This window comes from Pan paniscus, chromosome 3 (assembly GCF_029289425.2).
Source record: "Pan paniscus chromosome 3, NHGRI_mPanPan1-v2.0_pri, whole genome shotgun sequence".
NCBI classification, from domain to species: Eukaryota; Metazoa; Chordata; class Mammalia; order Primates; family Hominidae; genus Pan; species Pan paniscus.
The window spans coordinates 166,900,278-166,922,243 of NC_073252.2; the positions used below are offsets into that span (position 1 = coordinate 166,900,278).

General features: G+C 39.7%; 1 protein-coding gene across 2 annotated transcripts in view; it reads right to left on the reverse strand.

The window, feature by feature from the left end:
- Positions 1-21,966, reverse strand: part of SH3RF1 (SH3 domain containing ring finger 1) — a 176,980-nt gene that overhangs the window by 24,445 nt on the left and 130,569 nt on the right. The window contains exons 5-8 of one of the 2 annotated variants that reach the window (XM_003821807.5): positions 17,722-18,024; positions 11,446-11,556; positions 3,511-3,677; positions 2,231-2,401 (exon numbers count right to left, since the gene is read on the reverse strand). In XM_003821807.5, coding sequence (XP_003821855.1) covers positions 2,231-2,401; positions 3,511-3,677; positions 11,446-11,556; positions 17,722-18,024 — 752 coding nt within the window. The remainder of the gene's footprint in view (positions 1-2,230; positions 2,402-3,510; positions 3,678-11,445; positions 11,557-17,721; positions 18,025-21,966) is intronic. The other variant, XM_034959399.3, reaches the window with a different exon arrangement.

The window sequence follows — 21,966 nt, forward strand, 5'->3', positions numbered from 1 at the left end:
TCCTGAGTAGCTGGGAATACAGGCATGCGCCGCCATGCCCGGCTACTTTTTTGTATTTTTAGTAGAGGTGGGGTTTCACCATGTTGGCCAGGCTGGTCTCGAACTCCTGACCTCAGGTGATCCGCCCGCCTCAGCCTCCCAAAGTGCTGGGATTACAGGTTTGAGCCAACGCGCCTAGCTGTTGTATTATTTTTTAAATAAATTCTTTATCAAATACTGCTGACTTGGTAAGTTCCTTGAAGGCAGGGCCAGTGTGAAATAACTCTCCTGTATTCATCCTGTATTTGCACATGTTCGGGGTTACAGCCAACTCTAAACATCTATTTACTCACTGAATGTAATTAAGTTCAGTATAGTTTTGTGTAATGTGTTTTTTTCCATATTCCAAATTCATTTAAACGATAACAATTCTGTATATAGTAACTTTCTACTAAGAAAACACTTCATTAACTTGAACATCCTTATTATTTACCATGAATGACAGAATTTACTGTAAGCACATATTCCTCTAGAGTTAAACAAACAGACAGATTTTTTTTTTTTCCTTAGTATGGAGTCTTGCTCTGCCGCCCAGGCTGGAGTGCAGTGGCATGATCTCGGCTCACTGCAGCCTCCGCCTCCCAGGTTCAAGTGATTATCCTGCCTCAACCTCCAAAGTAGCTGGGTCTACAGGCACGTGCCACCACGCCAGGCTAATTTTTTTTTTTTTTTTTTTAGTAGAGATGGGGTTTCACCATGTTGGTCAGGCCTCAAGTGATCAACTCCTGACCTCAAGTGATCTGCCCACCTTGGCCTCCTGAACTGCTGGGATTACAGGCGTGAGCCACTGCACCCGGCTATACAAGCAGAGAGACTTCTAATAATTGGTTTTTGATAAAAATGTTTGATAAAAAAATTTTTATAAAAATGTTTTCCTTCATTAACTTTATTTTTTTGTTCTTTGTTGCATTTCTCTTATCTATTATTATCATTATTTTGCACCAGGGAGGTTCTATCTGCCATTTTCTGGATGGGATGGATTCTGAATGTAGATTTTAACATACACAGAAAAGAATGTTTATATTGATTAAAAATTTGCAAGTCAAATTAAAGTTAACATTCTGTCACCATCTGCAACAATAGTGATTTTCATTTGATTAGGCTGCTGGCCAACCTATAAATCAAGGCCAACAGCTGACAAACATGTCAGTTCATTAAGCTATTTGTTTAAAATCAGGCGGTTTGAGGAAAGATTTGATGCAGTTAGACCTGGACTGTATATTAAATGGCTGGTGGTCAAAAACTAGGGCTCCCTCAGTGTTGATTTCATTACAGGTCATTTAACTGTTTCCAAGGCTTCTTTCCTCAGTGACCAAAAGCTGAACTATCTTTACATAAAATATATAAAATTTTGCATATCTAAAGCTCCTGTCACTCTATAACAGGGTTTCTCAACCTCAGTGACATTTTAGGCCAGATTATGATTATTTTTTGTGGGAGGCTGTCCTATGCATAGGATGTTTCACTCTTAGCCTCTATCCACTAAAGCCAGTAGCACCCCTAACCTCCAGTCATGACAATCAAAAATATTTCTGGATATTGTCAAATGTTCCCTGGGAAGCAAAACTGCCCTCAGTTGAGAAGGATCTATGGCTATACTTAAAATTTTTATTTCTGACTATATTATAGAATTCATTGTCAGAATTCAGAGGTAATTACCAAGTTAATGAAATAAATATAAATCTAGACCACCAGGGTTTGAGTTTGAGCACTTCTTCACTATGTGATCTCAGACAAGCTGTATGATATCTCTGTGCCTCAATGTAACAGCAACTAAGAAGTAAGGTTAATCAGTGTAATGCATTTATAAATCTGCCTGCCTGGCATATAGTACGCATTATATAAACACATAAGTATTAATAATATAGCTTTTCTTTGTATCAACACTATGCCTTTTCTAGTAGAAAAATACTGAAAATGGTGTTGTTGAACCTTCTCCCATTAAAGCAAATAACTTAAAACCCAGTACATTTACTGGTAGAAACCTATAATTTCACATATATCCATGTGAAAATAAGCTAAAAATTTTAGAGTTAGAAGGGATTTTAGCAGATGTAGACATGGATTTTTAAAACCTTGGCTATGTAACAGGCAATTATAATGTGAAAGGAATCTGGATAGGCTGAAAACCATGGAAAAGAACAAAGCTTCTCTGTTTAGAACATAGTAAACAATGTATTCAAAACCATACCTTGTGACTGGTGCCACATAATTGCCAGGGAAAACCCCTATCTTGCTGGTATGCATGGATGTCCCTTTGAACCAGCCATCCTGGCAGCGCTCAAACACTAAAAACATCTCCCCTTTTCTCAGCTCTAGTTCATCCTCTTTCCGAGGAGTGTATGGATATATAGCAACATACCTAGAATAGAAAATAATATTTGATTTCAGGTTGAGTAACAGACAAATCCCAAGATGCTCAAAATTCTTCCTTGGTACAAAGTGTTGAACATTTTGTACAAATGTAAACTGAAAGTATAATCCTTTAATCTATAAGTAGCATTGACAATTCTCCATTGAAAGAGGTTTTGCTGTCTACATTTTAAAAGTAGGCAGAGGCCTTCCTGATTAAGAACCTGTTCCTCCCAGTGTGGAAGTTACTATCCCGCCAAATAGTATTTGCATAGTGTGAAAGAATTAATGCAGTTTCCAAGAGTGCCTAACTTGCTACCAGAGATTATGTACCCACTGGGAAAACTGAGTTCTTCAAATGGCACTTGTTAGGCTTGAGAAGTAGCCCCAAATGAGAACATATGGTAAGAAATCCCACTGGGAAGCACAACACGCTGGCTTCTACACACAAGCTGAACCTAGAGGCTTGAGCTACACCTGCTTTTTATGCTCAGTTCTAGGGAAAAAGACTGAATTTGAAAAAATCAAGGGAGAACAAAGTCCAGATCACAAAACGTACAAGACAACCCCAAGATGCAAGGTGACTGTGCCCACGAACACATGGTAACCAGGCAGGCAACATTAACCTATAGTTCTTACCAGTGCTCTAAACAGTTGGTGTATAAAATTACACAATGCAGGATCCACGAAGACCTGGCTGTATTCTGCCATAAATAAACTCTCAACAGGATAAACTTTTCTGGATACTCATTGCTGAGGACTTAAGCTTTTTACATTCACACTGCAACTAGACCTAGATATGATTTGTGAAGAATACCTTTCTGTTACTAGTATTCTTATGCAAGAAATGAAAATAAAGATAAAAAGTTCAAACAGGAGTTGTACAAAAGAGGCAGTTTCATACCCATATAATATTCTGGCAAGCTCATGTATCAGACTGATTTTCTTTCAGCAGTTCCCTAGTTACATGCATGACCAGGTAGAAGTTTGCAGGACACAGACCGCTTGGTGAGCCATAACGCTGTCATCAGCTCATGTCAGAAAGGTGTTTCTTGACCTCTGAGGTTTGGACTTCGTTTAAATGAACACATAAGCGTAATAGACGACACCCTCACTTACACACTGGGGCGAGTCTGCGGCCGTAAATGTGCAATCTGGTCAGTGGATCCTGCCATGGGCCTCGGTCCCATTCCAGCAGCAGCAGCAGCAGCGGCGGCGCCTGGTGGTGTGGAGGCAAGGACAGTGGCAGCCAGGAGAGGGGGTGGTGGAAGAGGAGGATTCAAAGTCTAGTATAGGAAAAACATAAAGAGAAAGGGAAAAAAGGGAACAAAATACTGATTTACATCTTCCTATGGAAGGTGGGAGAGAAAAAGAATCATAAATCCATAGAACAAGACTTTAATGGAATCCACACAGGGCAGAATCAGCAGACTAACTGATATGAAAGCCTGCTTCTACAAATTCATCTCTTGTTCTCCTTTAAAATCTTAAAGCCAAAGCAACCTTTTCAGCAAACAGGTAAGTAATCACCCTTGGGAGGAGGGAAAGAAAAAAAAATGAAACAATAGCATGTAATCTTAAGATTAATAGCATTTTAAAGTATGGACTTGGACAAGGATCCAAATGCCTTTCGAGGCGGGTAGCCATGTCATGCTGCTTGCTAGGAATTAATTTGTGATTGTTTCTGTAATCTGAAACTTAAACACAACACACAATGTAGCTGTACTATATCTCAAATCATTCTTTCAGAAGAAAATTTCCTTTGATGCCTGGTCTACAAAAAGCCCAAACAATAGTAAGCCACAGTCACTGGACCATTGTTGCTACTTTTGCTTATTCTTTTCTTAACTTTGCCAGCTTTTGAAATTTGGTACTATCGAGGCTGGTAATCTTTAACAAGTACACCAGTGAAAAGCTGCTGGTTCCTTTATGGGCACAGCCTAATGGGGTTCTGCCTACAGGATTCCATGCCTTTTGAAAATCAATGGAGCAATTGTTACCTTCTGATCTATAAACCCAGATAATTCTTTAGGGTCTGTATACTGAAACTCTTGGGAAAACAGGCACACAAAGACTGCCTGAACCGCTACCTCATCCTCTCCAGATCTTTGAACCACTAGATGTAAAAACTAAGTCAAAGGAGAAATAAGAAGACTAAAGAATTTACCTAGTTAAGTGTAAATGGCTTCTATATGTCAGCATATTAACAAAATAAAGATCCAATGATTTCTAAACAGAGCTTATCCCAGTCATCTTATTTCTGTTTTTTGGAATAAAAATTTGAATTTCATCACCATTCACTATAATACATCTGGCTATTAATATAGACATACATAGTTCCAGAAACATAACGAACTGAGTGGAAAAAAATTTCAAATTTCTAGACGTACGCTGTAACTATTCGATGCATTATGTTTAATTTTTTGCTAAAGCGACTTTCAATAAAGATTTTTCCCACACTGTAGCTAAAGTGGTTGCAGAACATTTAGTGCAGAAACAAATGAGGTGCAGAGCCACTTACAAAGTGCAAACCAGGAGAAGGCGGAGGTTAGCTCAAAAAGTTGGAACGTCAGGAAAATGTGGCTCACATTCTCAATTCAAAATATGGCAGCATTAAGATTTGTTATAGCTCGCCAGGCGCAGTGGCTCACGCCTGTAATCCCAGCACTTTGGGAGGCTGAGGCGGGCGGATCACGAGGTCAGGAGATCGAGACCATTTTGGCTAACATGGTGAAACCCCATCTCTACTAAAAATACAAAAAAATTAGCCGGGTGTGATGGCGGGTGCCAGTAGTCCCAGCTACTCGGGAGGCTGAGGCAGGAGAATGGCGTGAACCCGGGAGGCGGAGCTTGCAGTGAGCCAAGATTGCGCCACTGCACTCCAGCCTGGGTGACAGAGCAAGACTCCGTCTCAAAAAAAAAAAAAAAGATTTGTTATAGCTCTGGAATTTGCATGTACTGAGGCTTAGAGCCTCCAAAACCTTTAACCAGGAGAAGGGCAAGCATTTATCCTGTTAGGCTTCTTTCCAGTGACAAAGCAGAGATAAAGATAATCCTGGTCACAGCAAATGTGACCTGGACAGTTCATGGATAATAATGCATCAGCAGTTTGACAGGTGAGATAATCGGTCTACACTGTATATAGAGTAATATATGGAGAAACTGTAAAATTACCACTTCACTGATTTCCATTTAAATCTTTCTAAGCTCAATCTCAAAACAGTGTGGCTGTGGAAAGGCAGAAAACTAATGGCATGTGCTCAAACAGAAATTAAAATCATCTATTATAGCTTAACTTTATTAAAACAGAGGCTGTACTAATTTGACCTAAAAAGAAAAAGACAAAAATCATCTATGCACCTGATAAAAACATGTCATCTTTTGTAATATAAATAAAATTTTGTAATAAAATATAAAATCACTTTTTGTCACAAAATACACTAAGTTAAATGTTTCATGTACATTACTTTTGCAAACAGTGAGAGTTAGACGTTAAGATATGGCATCAAAGAGGATATTCTGAAAGATCCCAAAGGTTCTTCCTGACAGAAAAGAGTTCTCTCTCACTTTCTGTGGCTGAAACATAAATGGTTTAATAAAATTGGGCAGATCTTTTCCCAGTGCATGCACGTTTGCATGTGTAAATTTGTGTGTATGTGAGCAAACAGATGAAGATCAAGAAACTCTGATTAAAATCAGATTCCTAGATGTTGCTTGCCCCTGTGGGGTTGGTAAAATGATAGGGTTCTGGTGACTCCAGAGCTGTGACAGACTAGGAAATTTTGTGGGTTGCTTTATAAACAACCTAAACCAAAATAATCTGGTGATGTGGAAGTTCAAAAGGTAATCCACTGTGTATTGTGCTTCAGGCAGTTTGCTGTCCTGCAAGACCTGAAATTTCCACAGAGTAAAACCACACGTAGCCTTTCATTCACCCGGAGGTGACCTGGAGTCCTGCTTATTATTTCGTAGTCCAGGCCAGCCCAGGCACCAGAGGCCAAGTATACACTCTCTACTACAGGCAAAAAACAGCTATGGACCTTCTAGAAAATGACACAAAATTCACATTTTGTTAACAATATTCTGCTCACCAAAACTAGGACTTAAGAATGGTGTGCTAATGGGAAATGGTCATATTTTGCCATGTCCAGGTTCTCTTCTCCTGACCCAGTGATCTTGAAAGAAGAGACAGTGTTACATCACTGAAGGAGCATGGCCTTTGGGGTCAAAAAAAAAACATAGATTCCAACCCTGGCTCAGCCTCTTGGGGCAGTCCTCAACTTCCTTCCCTTGCTAGAGTGAGCACCCAGGGAAGAAGTGTCTTCTCTCTGAGTGGGCAGCATTTCAGAACACTGGCAGGTGACAATGCTAGTGACACTGTGAGTGAAAAGTTCAAGTATATGGGTGTGAAACTTCTCCCTTCTGGCACTCTCCCCTCTGCTTGCCCTTTCATGCAACCTGCCCAGGTAGTGATTGGATCTTAGGATCTGGCTAAAGAGAGGGGAAGTGGTCCAGTACGTCTCAAACTTGGGCCAAGGGCTACAGGCCAGCTTACCAGTAAAGTGCTTTGCATTGGAGCTTTGGACACAAGTTCAACTGAAAATAAAGGGTTCATTTCCTTTCTAATTATCTCTTACGTGTGCATCTCCCTCACACACTCCCAGGGTAGAAAAGTGACTGGCAAGATAGACTAAGCCTTTCTGGGTCCCTTGGGCAAATATCATTAATATTCTCTAATCTACCACTATTTCTTTCTAAATGTCTGATTTCCATTCAGCCCACTTTCAACCCTACATATCAACATGTCTGAACAGTCCTTGTGTGTACTGAACTCAGATGCATGAATACTGGTTGATGAGGGAATGGTTCAAGCTACTACATGGAGATGCCTGTTGAAATTGGTCAACAGTGTTACCAAGTTCAGCAGCATTACCATCTACATGCATAAATTATAAATTTATTGTTCCACATTTGATCTACAAGAAACAAGAGAGATATGTATATCAGTTAAGTGACTCTGTAAATTCCGTAAGGTCTCTATGTTTCACTATACCAACCTGAGAGATGGAGTTAATAATTAGAAATAGTTTATGTAAATTGTCTTTCCCAGTGCCCTGGAACACAGCAGAAGCTCAATAAATAGAAGCTATTGTTATGATTAATGAGATTGTGAAGTCAGGGACTGTCTCACCCGTCTTTGTATTGGTGGCACCTAGCTTTGCTGCTAGAAGATAACAGATCCTCAATGAGCATTTCATGAATGAAAATACACTATGTGCTTCTATCCCCTTCTTAGAACAATATGGTATGGAATAAGAGGTCTCAGTTCCCGAGATGCTAGAATCCTTTCCTGTTGCTGCTATGAAAGTTCTGACCATATCCTACTCTTCACCCTGATTTTTAGATCTCCTGCCAATTCCAAAGGCTCTACTTCTAACTTTCAAACTACCAAAGTTGGCAGCCTCATCCTCTACTTCCAATTCCCTGAACCCACCCACAACAGTAAGTTCTGCTTAGCCTCCACCATGGCTACATATTGGCTATTCTGAGAATCTGACATTCAACTTTGTTTAAATACACACATACAAACATGTATGTGTATAAAATTTTTATTATTTTTATTTTTGTTTTTTTTAGGAACAGCATCTAGTCCTGGCTGGAGTGCAGTGGCACAATCATGGTTTACTGCAGTCTCAACCTCCTGGGCTCAAGTGATCCTCCTGCCTCAACCTCCCGAGTCGCTGGGACTACAGGCATGCACCACCATGCCCAGCTAATTAAAAAAAAATTTTTTTTTTGTAGAGACAGGGTCTTTCTATGTTGCCCATGCTGGTCTCGAACTCCTGGCCTCAAGTGATCTTCCTACCTCAGGCTCCCAAAGTGCTGGGATTATAGGCATGGGCCATCACACCCAGACTAAAATTTTAAAATTTGGAATGCAATCTGTTTATAAATTGGCCATGAGTGGTATTTACCTTTATTGACCTGACTACCTTATAATACCTTGCAGTTAACCACCTCTTGGCTGGTCCAGAGGATCGGGGATTATTCATCACTTGTTTTAAAAGGCCTTCTGCCATTATGCAGAAGATACGAGACTAAGATCTTCAACCTCCTCCCCTAAAAAGCGATTTTAAAAAAATTACTACTATTAATAGTTTGATGTCTGAATTAGATACATGTAATACCAATATTGCTCATAATGATGGATATTTAAAATTTTAACTGTTACATGTGAAATGTATGGGACAATGTTTATAACTTCGTTCTGCATAAAAGATTTAAAAATCTCAATTCATGAAAAAAAGCATTGGAAATAATTTTCATTTTTTATTCTACTGGTGGCATTTATTACCTATAAATCTATACCACGAAAAGCCTGCCTTCTTTTCTACCAAGCTGTGTGCCATTGCTGTAATAGTACTCACAGTCTTCGGAACCAATTCAAATTTTAAATAGAATGCTTGACACAATTAATATAAGATGCAGAGGGCTCCTGCTACTGAGATTTTCCACTTAAACCTGACATATTACATCTAAAACATTTCTGCCAACCTACCAGGCACTCTGAGATCTAGACATCTCCTGGGATGACAGGCAGGTTTGTTTATAATTAGGTTTTCATTAAATGAAATTGGCACAGTAGACATACTGTTTAATCAACCTTCCTCTTGCTTAACATGCAGGTTTTCTTATATAATCCTAAAATAAAATGGCTGAATGTAAATTAATTTTTGTATATCCATGTTCTCTTGTGACCTGTCTCATTGATTTGCCTCAGAGTGAGCCTCCAGGTAAGAGCAACTGGCCATTTACTACATTGTATAATTTTCAGCCCACAAGAGCTAAAATTAAGCCAGCCTTATGTCTTTTCCCACTACAGGTTGAATATCCCTTATCCAAATGCTTGTGACCAGAAGTGTTTCGGATTTTGAATTTTTTTAGATTTTAAAATATTTACTTCACCAGTTAAGCATCCCAAATCCAAAAATCCGAAATCCGAAATGCTCCAATGAGCACTTCCTTTGAGCTTCATGTTTGTACTCAAAATGTTTCAGATTTGGGAGCATTTTGGATTTCAGATTTGAGATGCTTAACCTATAATTAAATTTTCTATTATCTGAAAAGTTAAGTCATTTTCTTTCCCTTAAGAAATCAAGTTAGAATTTTATCATGCAAGGCAGTCATCTGGAAATGAAAATATCAACTCATTGTGTACGCGTACTGTGAGTGGGAAGGAAAGGAGAGAGTCTCCCCTGGAGATGAGAGGTCATGATGGTTAAGGAACTTGGCTCTGGTCAAATATCCAGGGCTAATAGAATCTCAGGGAAACCAAATTTCACTAAAAGTTAACTGAAATTCATCTTCTCCCCAGATGAATCCAGGCATCTTCTCCTTTGCCAAGCAGCTGTACTATCAAGAAAGTTGTAACTGTTCAGGAAACATTAAAAACGAAAATAAAAAAACAAACAAAAAACACCTTTAACCTCTAGCTACAACATTATTAACTTCCATTTAAATACAAGAACATGCTTAACTCTAAAAAGTTTTCAAAAGCCTAAGTCAAGCTAGGTAATAACTCTATATTTATTTATATCCCACCTTGTTTCTAAATCAGTTTTCAATTATTTATAGATGTATCAAGACAAAATAAATAACAAATAGGAAAAACAAGGCAAATGGAAAATGAAAACAATAAAACCAGCCGGAGCCAACATTTTGACTAATTATGTTGTGGAGTCTTTGCTGGAGGGGCTACAAATCTGGCCCTAAGCACTCTAGCAGAGGGAAATAAAATCTTTACAACATGTATAAAACCCACAACCTAAAAACAAACCAGCTGCTTAGAAGCCTCCCTATTCCTGGTACAGACAGCAAAGAAAACTGTAACAAAGTGAACCAGGCCCAACTTGCAACAGCCCTCAACCGAGCCCAAAAAGGAGATCAATAATGTTCATCCCTTTCTATGATCTAACTCTGTGAAGTAGATACTTACTTTATGGCTAGGGGTACTGAGGCTTAAAGAGGCAGAGTACCTTTTCCATGGTCATATAACAAATAAATGGCAGAGCTGGGCTTCAAACCCTGACTGTTTCACCGCAGGCCTGCACCCCCATCATCAGGACACACCAATGGTATTCTCTGCAAACAGCACAACTTACGACTGTGGGCAGGCAGGGTGATGCAATGGTGTAGGTACTAGGGCAGTCTAATTTAATGATCTTTTCTATCGTAATTCAACTCAGCACTGGAGCAAATAGAAAATATAAGCCAAAGCTTTGGCCTGGATGAGAGATGTCTCACAACTGCTAGTTCCTTGCTTACAATTTTAGGAAACAAGGTCTTAAACAACAGTCTTTCTCTACTACCGAAGGTTGCATTTGCTTGTTGCTTCCCTTTTAATTTTCTTTCCAGAATGGCCCTCTTCTTTGTATCTGTATCTCCTGGCTACCCTAATTCTCCCTATTATTTTCCCATTTGGATGTTTTTAAGCAATTAGCTTAAAAACAGGATGTTTTGTTTTCAGAAGGGAAATCAACATAATCTAAGGGGGCCTTCCAAGACTGAAGGTGTCTTTAAATAGCCACTGCTACAGACCATATGGACACAAGACAAGAAATTAAAGAATGAATCTTTAATGTAGAGATTTGGTATCGATCTGTCATGTGACTCAAAGTAAACCACCTTCAGGACCTGTTTCCTTAGTATTTCCATAAATGTGTCTTTATAAGAAATAAGCAGGATCTAGAAACTCAAAAGAAATAAAGGTTAAGCTTCAGAAAATCAGGTTGAACTTTAATGAAAATTAAATGTATTTTTGAGTTCTTCTAATAGCTTCAGGCCACTGATCCTCACTGTTAAAAATTTTGCAGGATGCAGGCAAGGGACTTTCTAATGTTTTGTTAAGATTAACAGAGATAATAGATGAAAGATAGAGACCCACCTCACCTAACAAGTATGAACATACGCTGCAGGTGTTAGGAGGTGGAGTGTGCCAGATTAACATGACTAAAGACCTAAAAGAGAAATAAAAATGGGAGAAACTATACTCACTCCAAGGGCAGCTTGGTAGGGAACATCTGATGGGAAAGTAAACGAGGGGCCAGTTGTCACTGGGCTGCTTGGGGGCGGGGTCACAATTAACCCGGTGGTACTTATATGAACCTGCCGAGAAAAGAAAAGTTATTAAAAAGAAGACTATGTTTAATATAACAGAATATACTGGCTAAACCTTAGAAAGGCAAGTCACATTAAAAAAAAAAAAATCTGTACTTTCTGTTATTTGGGGAAGGTAGAATCCCTTTTAGTCTGCTCAACCCAAATTTACCAGTGACCTAATTTGAACCAGGCATTTTACTAGATGCTGGGGAGTGATGTGATAAATACTGGTCACGACAGTGTCTTACCTACAGAATTCAACTGCCATTGGCTTTCACGGTAACACATTGCCTCATTTTGTATGCCACCATGAATCAAACCGGCCTTCCAATGGTCAGCCTGGTGCTCAACTAGCCTCCTAACAATTTCCCTGAAGATCCTGTTAAGGTGGGTAGTGGCTGAACACTCACCTGTCTATCAATACGTTAAATCTATGTGAAATTCTTCAGGTATTTTGCTATTTTCAGGATCATTTTTCATGACTTCTACCTTTCGGTGGGGATGCATAATTAAAATGCAGCTGCCTAGACATGCTTAGAGCGGGCAATTACTTATAAAATCTTTAAAGGAACAATGTCAAGCCAAATTAGTTGTTTTCAAAGGTGTCTTATCCATGATACAACCCAAGATTAATTTACTAGAAAGAAATTGAGTTATTCAGGTCATTTCATTGCCTGTGTTAAGTTACTCGATCAATTTCACTCAGGTTGCATAGCAGGTCCAACTGCAGAATGCAGTGGTGTTACTAGAAGCTACAGAAGTAGGGGGATGGGTTCCTGCACAAATGGAAGTGTTTCTTCCCCTCCAGTGTGAATAGAAGCAATGTGGTTGGCTGGTACCTGCCTCCCTAAGAAAACAATAACCCACCCAAAATGCTAGGTTTTATAATAAAAATGTAATCCCAAACACAGTTTTCTCAGTTCCCACACATTGAAAAAAAGATTGTCAGGACAAAGAAAAGCTCAGAGGTTAGTTCCCAGAGGACCTAATGGAAACTTTCAGTTTCCCACTGGGGTAGGCCCAACCAAAGCCAGGCATAATCAGCATCACGGCATGTAATTTATTTTCACAAATAAATCTATGCTATACACGGAATCTGCAATCTTTTAAAATTCATCTGTATCTATTAGTCTATATATTGATTGAACTAAAGTTTGAAACTAAGTAGATCCAGGCGGTGGCACCAAAAAGAGTTTCTCCCCAAACCCAGTTTCTTTCTTTTCTTCTTCTCCTCATTATTTTTCATTAGACAGGGTCTCACTATGTCGCACTTCTTATTAGACAGAGTCTCACTATGTTGAGCAGGCTGGTCTTGAACTCCAAACCCTCATTTTCTATTTTTCCTGTGAACCAAAGTCTATTTCCAACCTATTTCTAACGGGAAGCACACTGGTTTCAAAGTGGACATGAGGCAGGAGAATCGGGTCTGAAGGCAGGGAACCTAAGGCTGTTTCACGCTGACTTCCCAGAACTAAACTGAAAAGAAAACCTTAACTTTCCACGCCTAAGTAACAAATGGACCAAAGGCTACTTTGCAAACCCCCACCTTTTCTGAACCGCAGGTGGGAAACTGAAAGTACCTCTGACTGGTTGCTTTTTGTAACCAATCAGCCATTTGCATAGGAGTATAGCTTTGTAACTTCACTTCAGCCTCTGATTGGTTGCTGTCCTCAACCATTGATTGTGGGCCAAGTCTTCGTTTGCATAGAAGTGCAACTCTGTTAACTTCACTTTAGCCTCTGATTGGTTGCTTTCCCCAACTACTGATTGTGGGCCAGCACTTCATTTACATGTGGTGAATACCAAGTGGCCAATGGGAAACCTCTAGAGAGTATTTGGGCCTGAGAAGACTCTGTATCCAGGGCCCTCGAGCCGCTGCTCGGGCTGCTCCCATACTGGTGTGTACTTTCATTTTTAACAAATCTCTGCTTTTGTTGCTTCATTCTTTCCTTGTTTTGTGTATTTTGTCCAATTCTTTGTTCAAAACGCCAAGTACATGGACACCCTCCACTGGTAACAGACATTATTATCAAGGAACCCTTGGGGCAGAAAAAAACTTACCAAAATACAACTTCCTGGGCCTGACCCTATACATATCTTAGAAAGATATCATTATTGATTGACATTTCTCTAAAAGCCCAGAGTGGGAGACAGAATAATTAGCTGTTAATGACCTCATGGTTTTGGGATAAGTCCCTTCATGTCTCTAGGCCCCTGTGAGCAGGTGGACCAGAGGCTACCTAAGGTATCTGCCATCACAGGCACTTCAGGGAAGCACTGACATGGAGAATCCTGCAAGTACCCCTTCAATACAGGGCTTTCCTAGCACTGCAGTAAAGGAAGAGACAAAGTCACCAAAGAATGACTAAACGCAGAAGGACAAGAAGTAGAAGTAAACCAGTCTGAAGGGCGAGTATGTCTAGAATAAATGCCCTGAATAGGGACAACCTGAGTTTCTGCTGGGCTTACCCTTTTCTCATGGAACTGCAAAAATTAGTTGTCTCCTCTACAAGAAAGGCTAAGTAAAGTGGGGAAGAGTTGGGGTAAGCAAAAAGGAGGTGGGGGTGGGGGTTTCTTGCTTTCCCTGAGGCCACTGAATACAAAGATGCCATAGAAACACTGAATATTATGAATCACTCCTCTGGAGGCCAAAAAATATCCTAAGTGTGGTCAGAGGAGGAGACAAAACATCTTGGCTGCTTGTACCACCATGTGCTTTTACAGACACTCATGTCACAGTCACAGACACTCATGAACATCTATCTGATCTGGTGACCCACCCGGAAAGCACTGCCTATAAGTAATCTTCCAATTTATGTATTTGAAAGTTCAGCCATCACTCAATAGTCACTAAATATAATAGCAAGCAAGCCCTTTGGCTTCCTTCTTGTCCCTTTCACCTTCCAGCTGCCAGCAATTTGGACGTGACAGTGACATCTCTAATTGCCATATAGAAACAAGGGCATAAGGACCCACTCATATGGTGTAGACATGAGCTGGAAGGTGCCGAGGTCCCTAATAACTTTGTGGTGCTATTATGCCAGCACCCAACTGCCTATATCTAGATTTCATTGGGATGAGATAAAAATGAACACTAACATTGTTAAGCCCCTTACTTTCAATTTTCTAATCAATTCAGCCAAACTTAATCCTAACTATATTAAAAAATTACAAAAATTAGATGGGTGTGGTGGCGCACACCTGTAATCCCAGCTACTCGGGAGGCTGAGGCAGGAGAACTGCTTGAACCTGGGAGGCGAAGGTTGCAGTGAGCCAAGATTGTGCCATTGCACTCCAGCCTGGGAGACAACAGCAAAACTCCATCTCAAAAAAAGAAAAAAAAAAAGAGGCTGTGCGTGGTGGCTCACACCTGTAATCCCAGCACTTGGGGAGGCTGAAGTAGGTGGATCACCTGAGGTCAGAAGTTCGAGACCAGCCTGGCCAACATGGTGAAACCCCATCTCTACTACAAATATAAAAACTAGCCGGGTGTGGTGGTGGCGCCTGTAATCCCAGCTACTTGGGAGGCTGAGGCAGGAGAATTGCTTGAACCCAGGAGACGGAGGTTGCAGTGAGCAGACAGTGCCACTGCACTCTAGCCTTGGTGACAGAGTGAGACTCCATCTCAAAAAAAAAAGAAAAGAAAAGGAAAGGAAATTGTAGGCAAAGGTTAACAAGTGTAAGGAAAAGGAAGACAGCAATCAGGTCAATAGCAGGGAACAGATTCAGCAATGGGTCTCAGTTAAATCTACAGCTAGGCTCTTTGCTGGGCAGGGGAAAAGGAGAGTCCTGTTTTAAATGGTCTCACATGAGCCATTTCCCCATACGCACTGATCTCCATTGTTGGAAGAGTTTTTGCACGTCACAAATGCTACACATGCTCAATGCTCTATTGTGGCCTGAGGTGCCCTCCAATGTACACAGTGCCCTAGATAAGTAGTGTTTTCTGTAAACCTCGGCTGGAGAAACCAGGCAGCACTTCAAACACCTCCCAGCCTCTTCTAGAAATAACTTCTCCCTGAGGCAACACTCTGCCACTGAAAACAGAACAAACTGGAATATGGAAGGAGGGGTGGAATGGTTGAAGGGGAAACTTTTAATGGAACACAGAAAGAGCCTTGTTTCCTAAGCTACTTGAACCAAAACAAAAATAGCTCTACTTTTATAGTCTTCATTCCCAGCTCTGGTGTGGTAACGTCAGGCATGCTCACACCTGAATGCTGAGCGCTCTGCAAAAGATGAAAATGCTCAGTATATCTTCTTTTCTCTTTTCATTTTCTCTAATGCCAAAAGATTATTGTCCACTCTCTTAAAGCTATTCCCATTCTGAGCTGTCACTATTCTTGGCAGAAGCTTGTCTTTTATTTCAAGACAACGTCATTGTGCAAATGTTGCTAGGTCCCAAGATAAAAAGCACAGAATCAAAATGATTCCATTTTCTCTTAGTGAGTGGCCATCTTCACTAGCTCCCTCCTTCAGAACCTTACTCAAAAATCTTTAGTTCTGAACCTTTCTGGATTAACCTCACTTTGCCCTTCCTACTCTGATCTATGATCCATGTCTTTTTCTCACATGGATATGATTAGTTACATATAAAACGACATGGTTCCCCTCTCTACCCATTTTTCAAGTGACTCATTCATCCAACAAATACATGTTGAGTGCTTTCTGTATGTCTTATGTCTGCCATTTAGAATATCATCAGTGTACAAAACAAAGACCCTTGCCTTCACTGCACTCATGTTCTAGTTGTGCGTTGTGCGTGTCTTTATTTCTCAGTAAGAGTTTCATGGCCCTACCACCTAAAAATGCCACAAAACAACAATCCCACAATCCCATTCAGAAAGTGAATGCATTTAACTTGAAACACGCAGTATAAATCTAAAGGAGCAGGGTCAAATAAATGAGGCTGAGGCTGTGGCTCATACTTGTAATCCCAGCACTTTGGGAGGCCCAGGTAGGATGTTCACTTGAGGCCAAGAGCTTGTTACCAGCCTGGGCAACAAGGTGAGACCCCATCTCTATTAAAAACAAACAAACAAACATGAGGCTGAGAAAAAAATGGCAAGGGATATCAAAAACTGTATTTTACATTTTCATTCTGTGGTCCAAAATAGGCACTTACTAGAATGTAAACTTTTTGAGGACCAGGACTGGTATTTCTTTCTTTTTCTTTAAGGGGACATAATTTCATTTTAATGTTTAAAGAAAAAAAAAAACCACCATAGCTATATGGTGGAGCAGAATGTAAAATCTGCATGAATTTTCAAGATGAAACATGAGACTTGAAAGAAATTCCTTCTGCTTGTGACAGGCAGCTTTGAACTAGATTCTTTGACCTTTAAGTTGAGCAAAATACAGCCATCACCTAAGTGGATAATGATAGCAGCCCCGTGGCTTGGGCAGGGTTATAATTAGGTTCTTTTTGTAGTGCAGAATTAAAGCCTAACACAGCAAATTGCTATATTTTATATATCATGGTATATACACAGTGCCTAGAAGGGTCTAAGAGTAAAGTGCTCAATAAATGTCTGCCAAATGAATGAATGAATGATTGAATGAATGCCCCAGTCATCCCATATATTTTTATAAACCTAAGAATAATGCGTGGCTATTTTTTACATACCAGTCCAAAGTTGTAATGAACTAATGAGCTTAGAAAGTGTGAGGTCAATTTCTAATTTAAATTAAATGCTTCTTTCTGTCCTTGCTCTTTTTCTCTTCTCTATAATTCTGGGAAGCCTACATATTAAGGTAAGTTACATAGATACAAGCAACTACAAACGTCACGAGTTTGGACCATGGCATCTTAAATCTGGGTGGAGATAAAGTTTTAGTTGGCAAGATCTCCCAAAGCAGTACTGTGAGAAAGTTCTGTAAGGCTGAGTGATTGCTTGGTGAAACTGGTAAGTATTATATAACTCATCTTGTAAGTTCTGATCTTTCCTTTGAAAATGACAGAGTAGTTAGTTCTGGGTTGATACACTCAAGTTAGCTTTCCCTTTTCCATTTTTCCACTTACAAAATGAAGACAGGTTTTGCTTCCCAGAAAAGTTACTATCTTCAGAAGTTCAAAATAAGCAATGTTTGTCAGCCAGTGAGCAAACATGTTTGTAAGTTGATCCTTTTGTGGGTGAGCACTTTTTATATAACACTTGTTTGAGGATTTACCTGAGAAGGGGCACTGCAGGAGAGCCCAGACAGCTCGCTGATCCGTGCAGCAGCAGTGGGGTTGCTGGAGCTGATGAGGACAGGGGGGCTGATCTCCATGGAGTGGCGGTTCTGGGATGCCTGGGAGGACTTGTTGGCCATAGTGAGGGAAGTGAAGGAGTGCCGCTTTTTGGTGTTCTTCTTGGTGTCGGAGTGCTTTGGGGCAGTGCTGCTCTGGGCTGCTGCCGAGAAACATTCTCCAGCATCAACTCCTGGCACAGGAGGCTTATCCCATTCTATCAGCTGCTTAGCAGCCGAGTTAAACTGCAAAAGCAACCAACAAACCAACACAAGAAGGTTAAACAATTCCTAAGAATTCCCTGAGGTTTATTTCCAACATGATTTCATCCAAAATTTAAAGTCACTACTTTAAAGTTTGCCTATGCAGTGTCTGTTTTTCCCATGTGAGATATCTCTTCTCTCAATATCGGGACTTCATTGTATCTATATCACAGGTAGATATTAAATCAAGAATAAACAATTCCATTGCAAGACTGAAAGAGTAAAAGACAATTTTCTTAAGAATTTCCATAATGTCTGATTTTAAAACTTGCCAATAACAAATGAAAATTTATTTCAGCTCACTGTGAAATTTCGAGAAGAGCAATCAAAATGGTGTATTTGTCACCCTTTTCGTGACACCCTGTTGCACAATAATGGTTGGGTATTTGCTCAAAGCACAACTGAACAATGAAGGGGCAACTTCTGGGTTTGGTAAAAATGAGCAAGAAGACAAAGAATAAAACCATTCAAAATGAACTCATGTGCTTCCATGTATATTTACCTCCTGCCTTTCTTTCTGTATTCTGGGAGAACCTCACAAAAAGCTGGCAGAGACTCTTAATATGTTTTTTGTCATGTCATTGTATCAGCTATCATCCTATGTGCACATACTTTAAATCATAACAGGGTAAGACATGAAATTCAAGTCCTATTGGCAAGTTAACTTCATCTATCTGAAAAGCCCCAGTGTAAATTAAGAGTACCAGGGGTCAAAATCTGTGCACTCCACTGATATTATCAGCAAGAAAGGAAAGAACACAAGCCTTTTGTTTTCCCTAGGGTAAAATAAAACATTTCCGGAAAGCTTCAGTGACAATAAGCTGCATATAACTTACCCAGATATTACAGTAATGGAAACATAGCTCAACCTCTCAAAAAAAATTGAGATGCAAAATAATAAACTTTTAAAAGGTAACTTAAATATAATATTAAGGAAAACAGTGATTTTTCCATCTCGGCATTACACATTGGGCACTTCACAAATGTCTTTATATAAAATAATATCATGTACTATTTTTCCCACTTAAATTGTTCAGGCTATGTCTTCTCATCCTGTTGATAAGATCACTCTACTAGAAGAACGGAAACCCTCTCAGTCAATATTTTATGAAATGAACTTGCTTTGGAACAACCGCTTCCTCACAAAGCCATGTTAACTGGAGCTCAGCAGTCACTGCTTCTACAGATGATTGCAAATTGACTGACAATTTGTTCCTAAGGCTCCTTGGGGACTCAAATTCAGGTGGCTTGTCTCATCTATAATTAGTAAGATAAATCTTTATCAAACATGACCATATCTCTCCTTCAGACTTTAAGAAGTTTCTCCACTTGATAATCATTCAGAAATAATAGGCAGTAACGCCAGAATAACACCCGTCAATGCCTGAAGTACCAATGGCGGGAGAAAGATCATAAAGACTTCTTCTGGTATGTGTTTAGGGATGAAAATGAGATGCTAGTAAAGGGTGGCCCTATTACAAGCATTTTCATGGCAATTGGCCAGGAGATCCAGAATTTACAAATCCTTTCTTGGTCTAGCTATCCCACCTTGAGAATAAAAAGCCCAAATGAAGCAAAGTAATGCTTTATATTATAGTGGGGGTGGCCTGAACCTCACCGTAGAGCTCTAATAAACTGCAGTGAACCATGGAGGGGTAGGGTCCTCTTTCCTGCACAGGCTGGGTGTAAGGAGCCTGGAAACAAAGCAGATTGAAAAGCTACTTCATCTCCTCCATCCCAAACACAACATCCTCATGAAATGAAGGGCCAGCGCACCTGGCAATGCTGGAGAAAAAGGAGCCAGAGAATGTCTTCTTCCACCATAAGCTTATTTAGACACCTAGAAACAAATCTTTGAAAGTGCAAACCTAATCAGTGTGCTGGAAACTGACTGATCAACTCAGCACTCCTGTCCCAGTGAGTAAGAAGTAGAGGAGGGAGTTGAGAAAACTTTCTTCTCATTGAGGCAAAAAATATGAATAGAGGAAACTATCAAATCTAGTTGATATCATGTTTAGATTAATTCTGGGGTCAAACAATAGGCTCCATTAGTGGTGCCTGTTTTGAAAGGTTCTGAAAAATTACTATAGTCTCATCATGGTCATACCTGGCTGGCCAAGTGTCAGTTATATATTCAACATTGTGTTAGTATTTCAGGTTTCCATATGCTGTGCTCTGGTATAAACATCTGAGGATTAAAATATTGTTCCCAATATTTCCTGCTGCTTTCTCAACAGAACAATACTGGGTGCTTCCTTTGTGTCTTTCTTCATATCATATATTCTCCATTAAAATAAATACACATTGAGCATCTATTTTTGGGGGGGCTGGGGGGAAAGGTCTCACTCTGTTGCCCTGGCTGAAGTGCAGTGGCACATTCATTGCTCAGTGCAGCCTCGAACTCCTGGGCTCAAGCAATCCTCTTGCCTCAACCTCCTGAGTAGTTGGGACTATAGGTATGCAACACCACACCCAGCTAATTTTAGTAGCAATGAGGTCTCATTATGATATCTAGCTGGTGTCGAACTTCTGAGCTCAAGCGATCCTCCTGTCTCAGCCTCTCAAAGTGCTGGGATTACAGGCGTGAGCCACTGTGCCTGGACTCTGAGCACCAATTATGTGCTGAATAATGTGCTTGGTGTTAAAGATCTACAAATGCAGAGAAATGATCTCTGCCCTTAAGGAGCTTACAAACAGGCATAAAAATAACCCAGTGCTTTCCATAATTTCTTATGTCTAGCTACTTTTGCTCAACAATATGCTTTTTGAGATTTATCCATATTGCTCCATGAGTCAGTAGTTCTTTCTTTTAAATTGCTGTGTAATATTCTATTGTGTAAATACACTATAATTTATCTATCCATTCTACTGCTGATTAACATGTGGGTTTTCTTTCCTCCTTTCCTGTCTTCCTTCCTTCCAATAGACAGTGGCTATTAAGAACAATGCTGCTGTGACTAATCTAGTTATGTGTCTTTTGGTGGACACAAGCTCCCATCTGGATATTGGGTACATGTCCAGGAGTAGAACTGCTGGACCATAGGGTTGGATGCTTGGAAAAATTCATGCAGAATCATGTGTATGCAGGTAGACACATCCTGGAGTGGTGTAACAAGCCAACTGGCAAGTAGAAGACCACAGTTCTAGTCCTAGCACAGCCATTACCTAACTTTGGGGCCTTAAGGGAGCCATCTTACCTCTATTGTTCACAGCTTCCTAATCTATAAAGTAAGTTGGAGGCAATGATTTTTAGGTCTCTTTTAGCTCTCCACATGTATAATGCATAATCTCACTTTAAATGGACAAGTTTCATTTTTATTTGATTTCTATTCCTCTAAATAGCCTAGCATATTTTTTTCTGCATTTGATTTTTATGCATGGACAGTAATATTTGTTAGCAAGATGCTGTCATACTTTAAAATTACTTGAGATTTCTTCTGAAGCAGCACATATTAGTATTAAAAAACACTGCTCCTTGCTTCCTGTATCAGTTCCAGAGAAAATCATAAAGTTAAGACTATTTGGTAGAGGCATTAAGTAAATCAGGCAGAAACATAAAGCAGCTTTTGCTGTAAGTATAGCAACCTTTGGTAACAATAGGAAACCAAGAATCTGATAGCTTTTAGTAGAATTTTGATAAAATTCATGTATGAATGTTTGAGCTCAGTAGTGTGAGCTTTCTGTGACATTTATCTAACTATGACCTTTAATGTTAGGAGTACACTCATCACCTGCAAAATAAATTTGTATCCTAAAATACCTTCTTCCAAGCATTTGGTAAGGAGCTTTGATAAGACTTAGGTTGGATATAAGGTAAAATTCAGTATACTGGAGATAAAAGCAGGGACTCTATTTATTACTCTTAAAATTCTTATGCCCCTTTTTGGAGAAAAGTCTAAAATGTAGAAAGAATGTGTTTTTGAG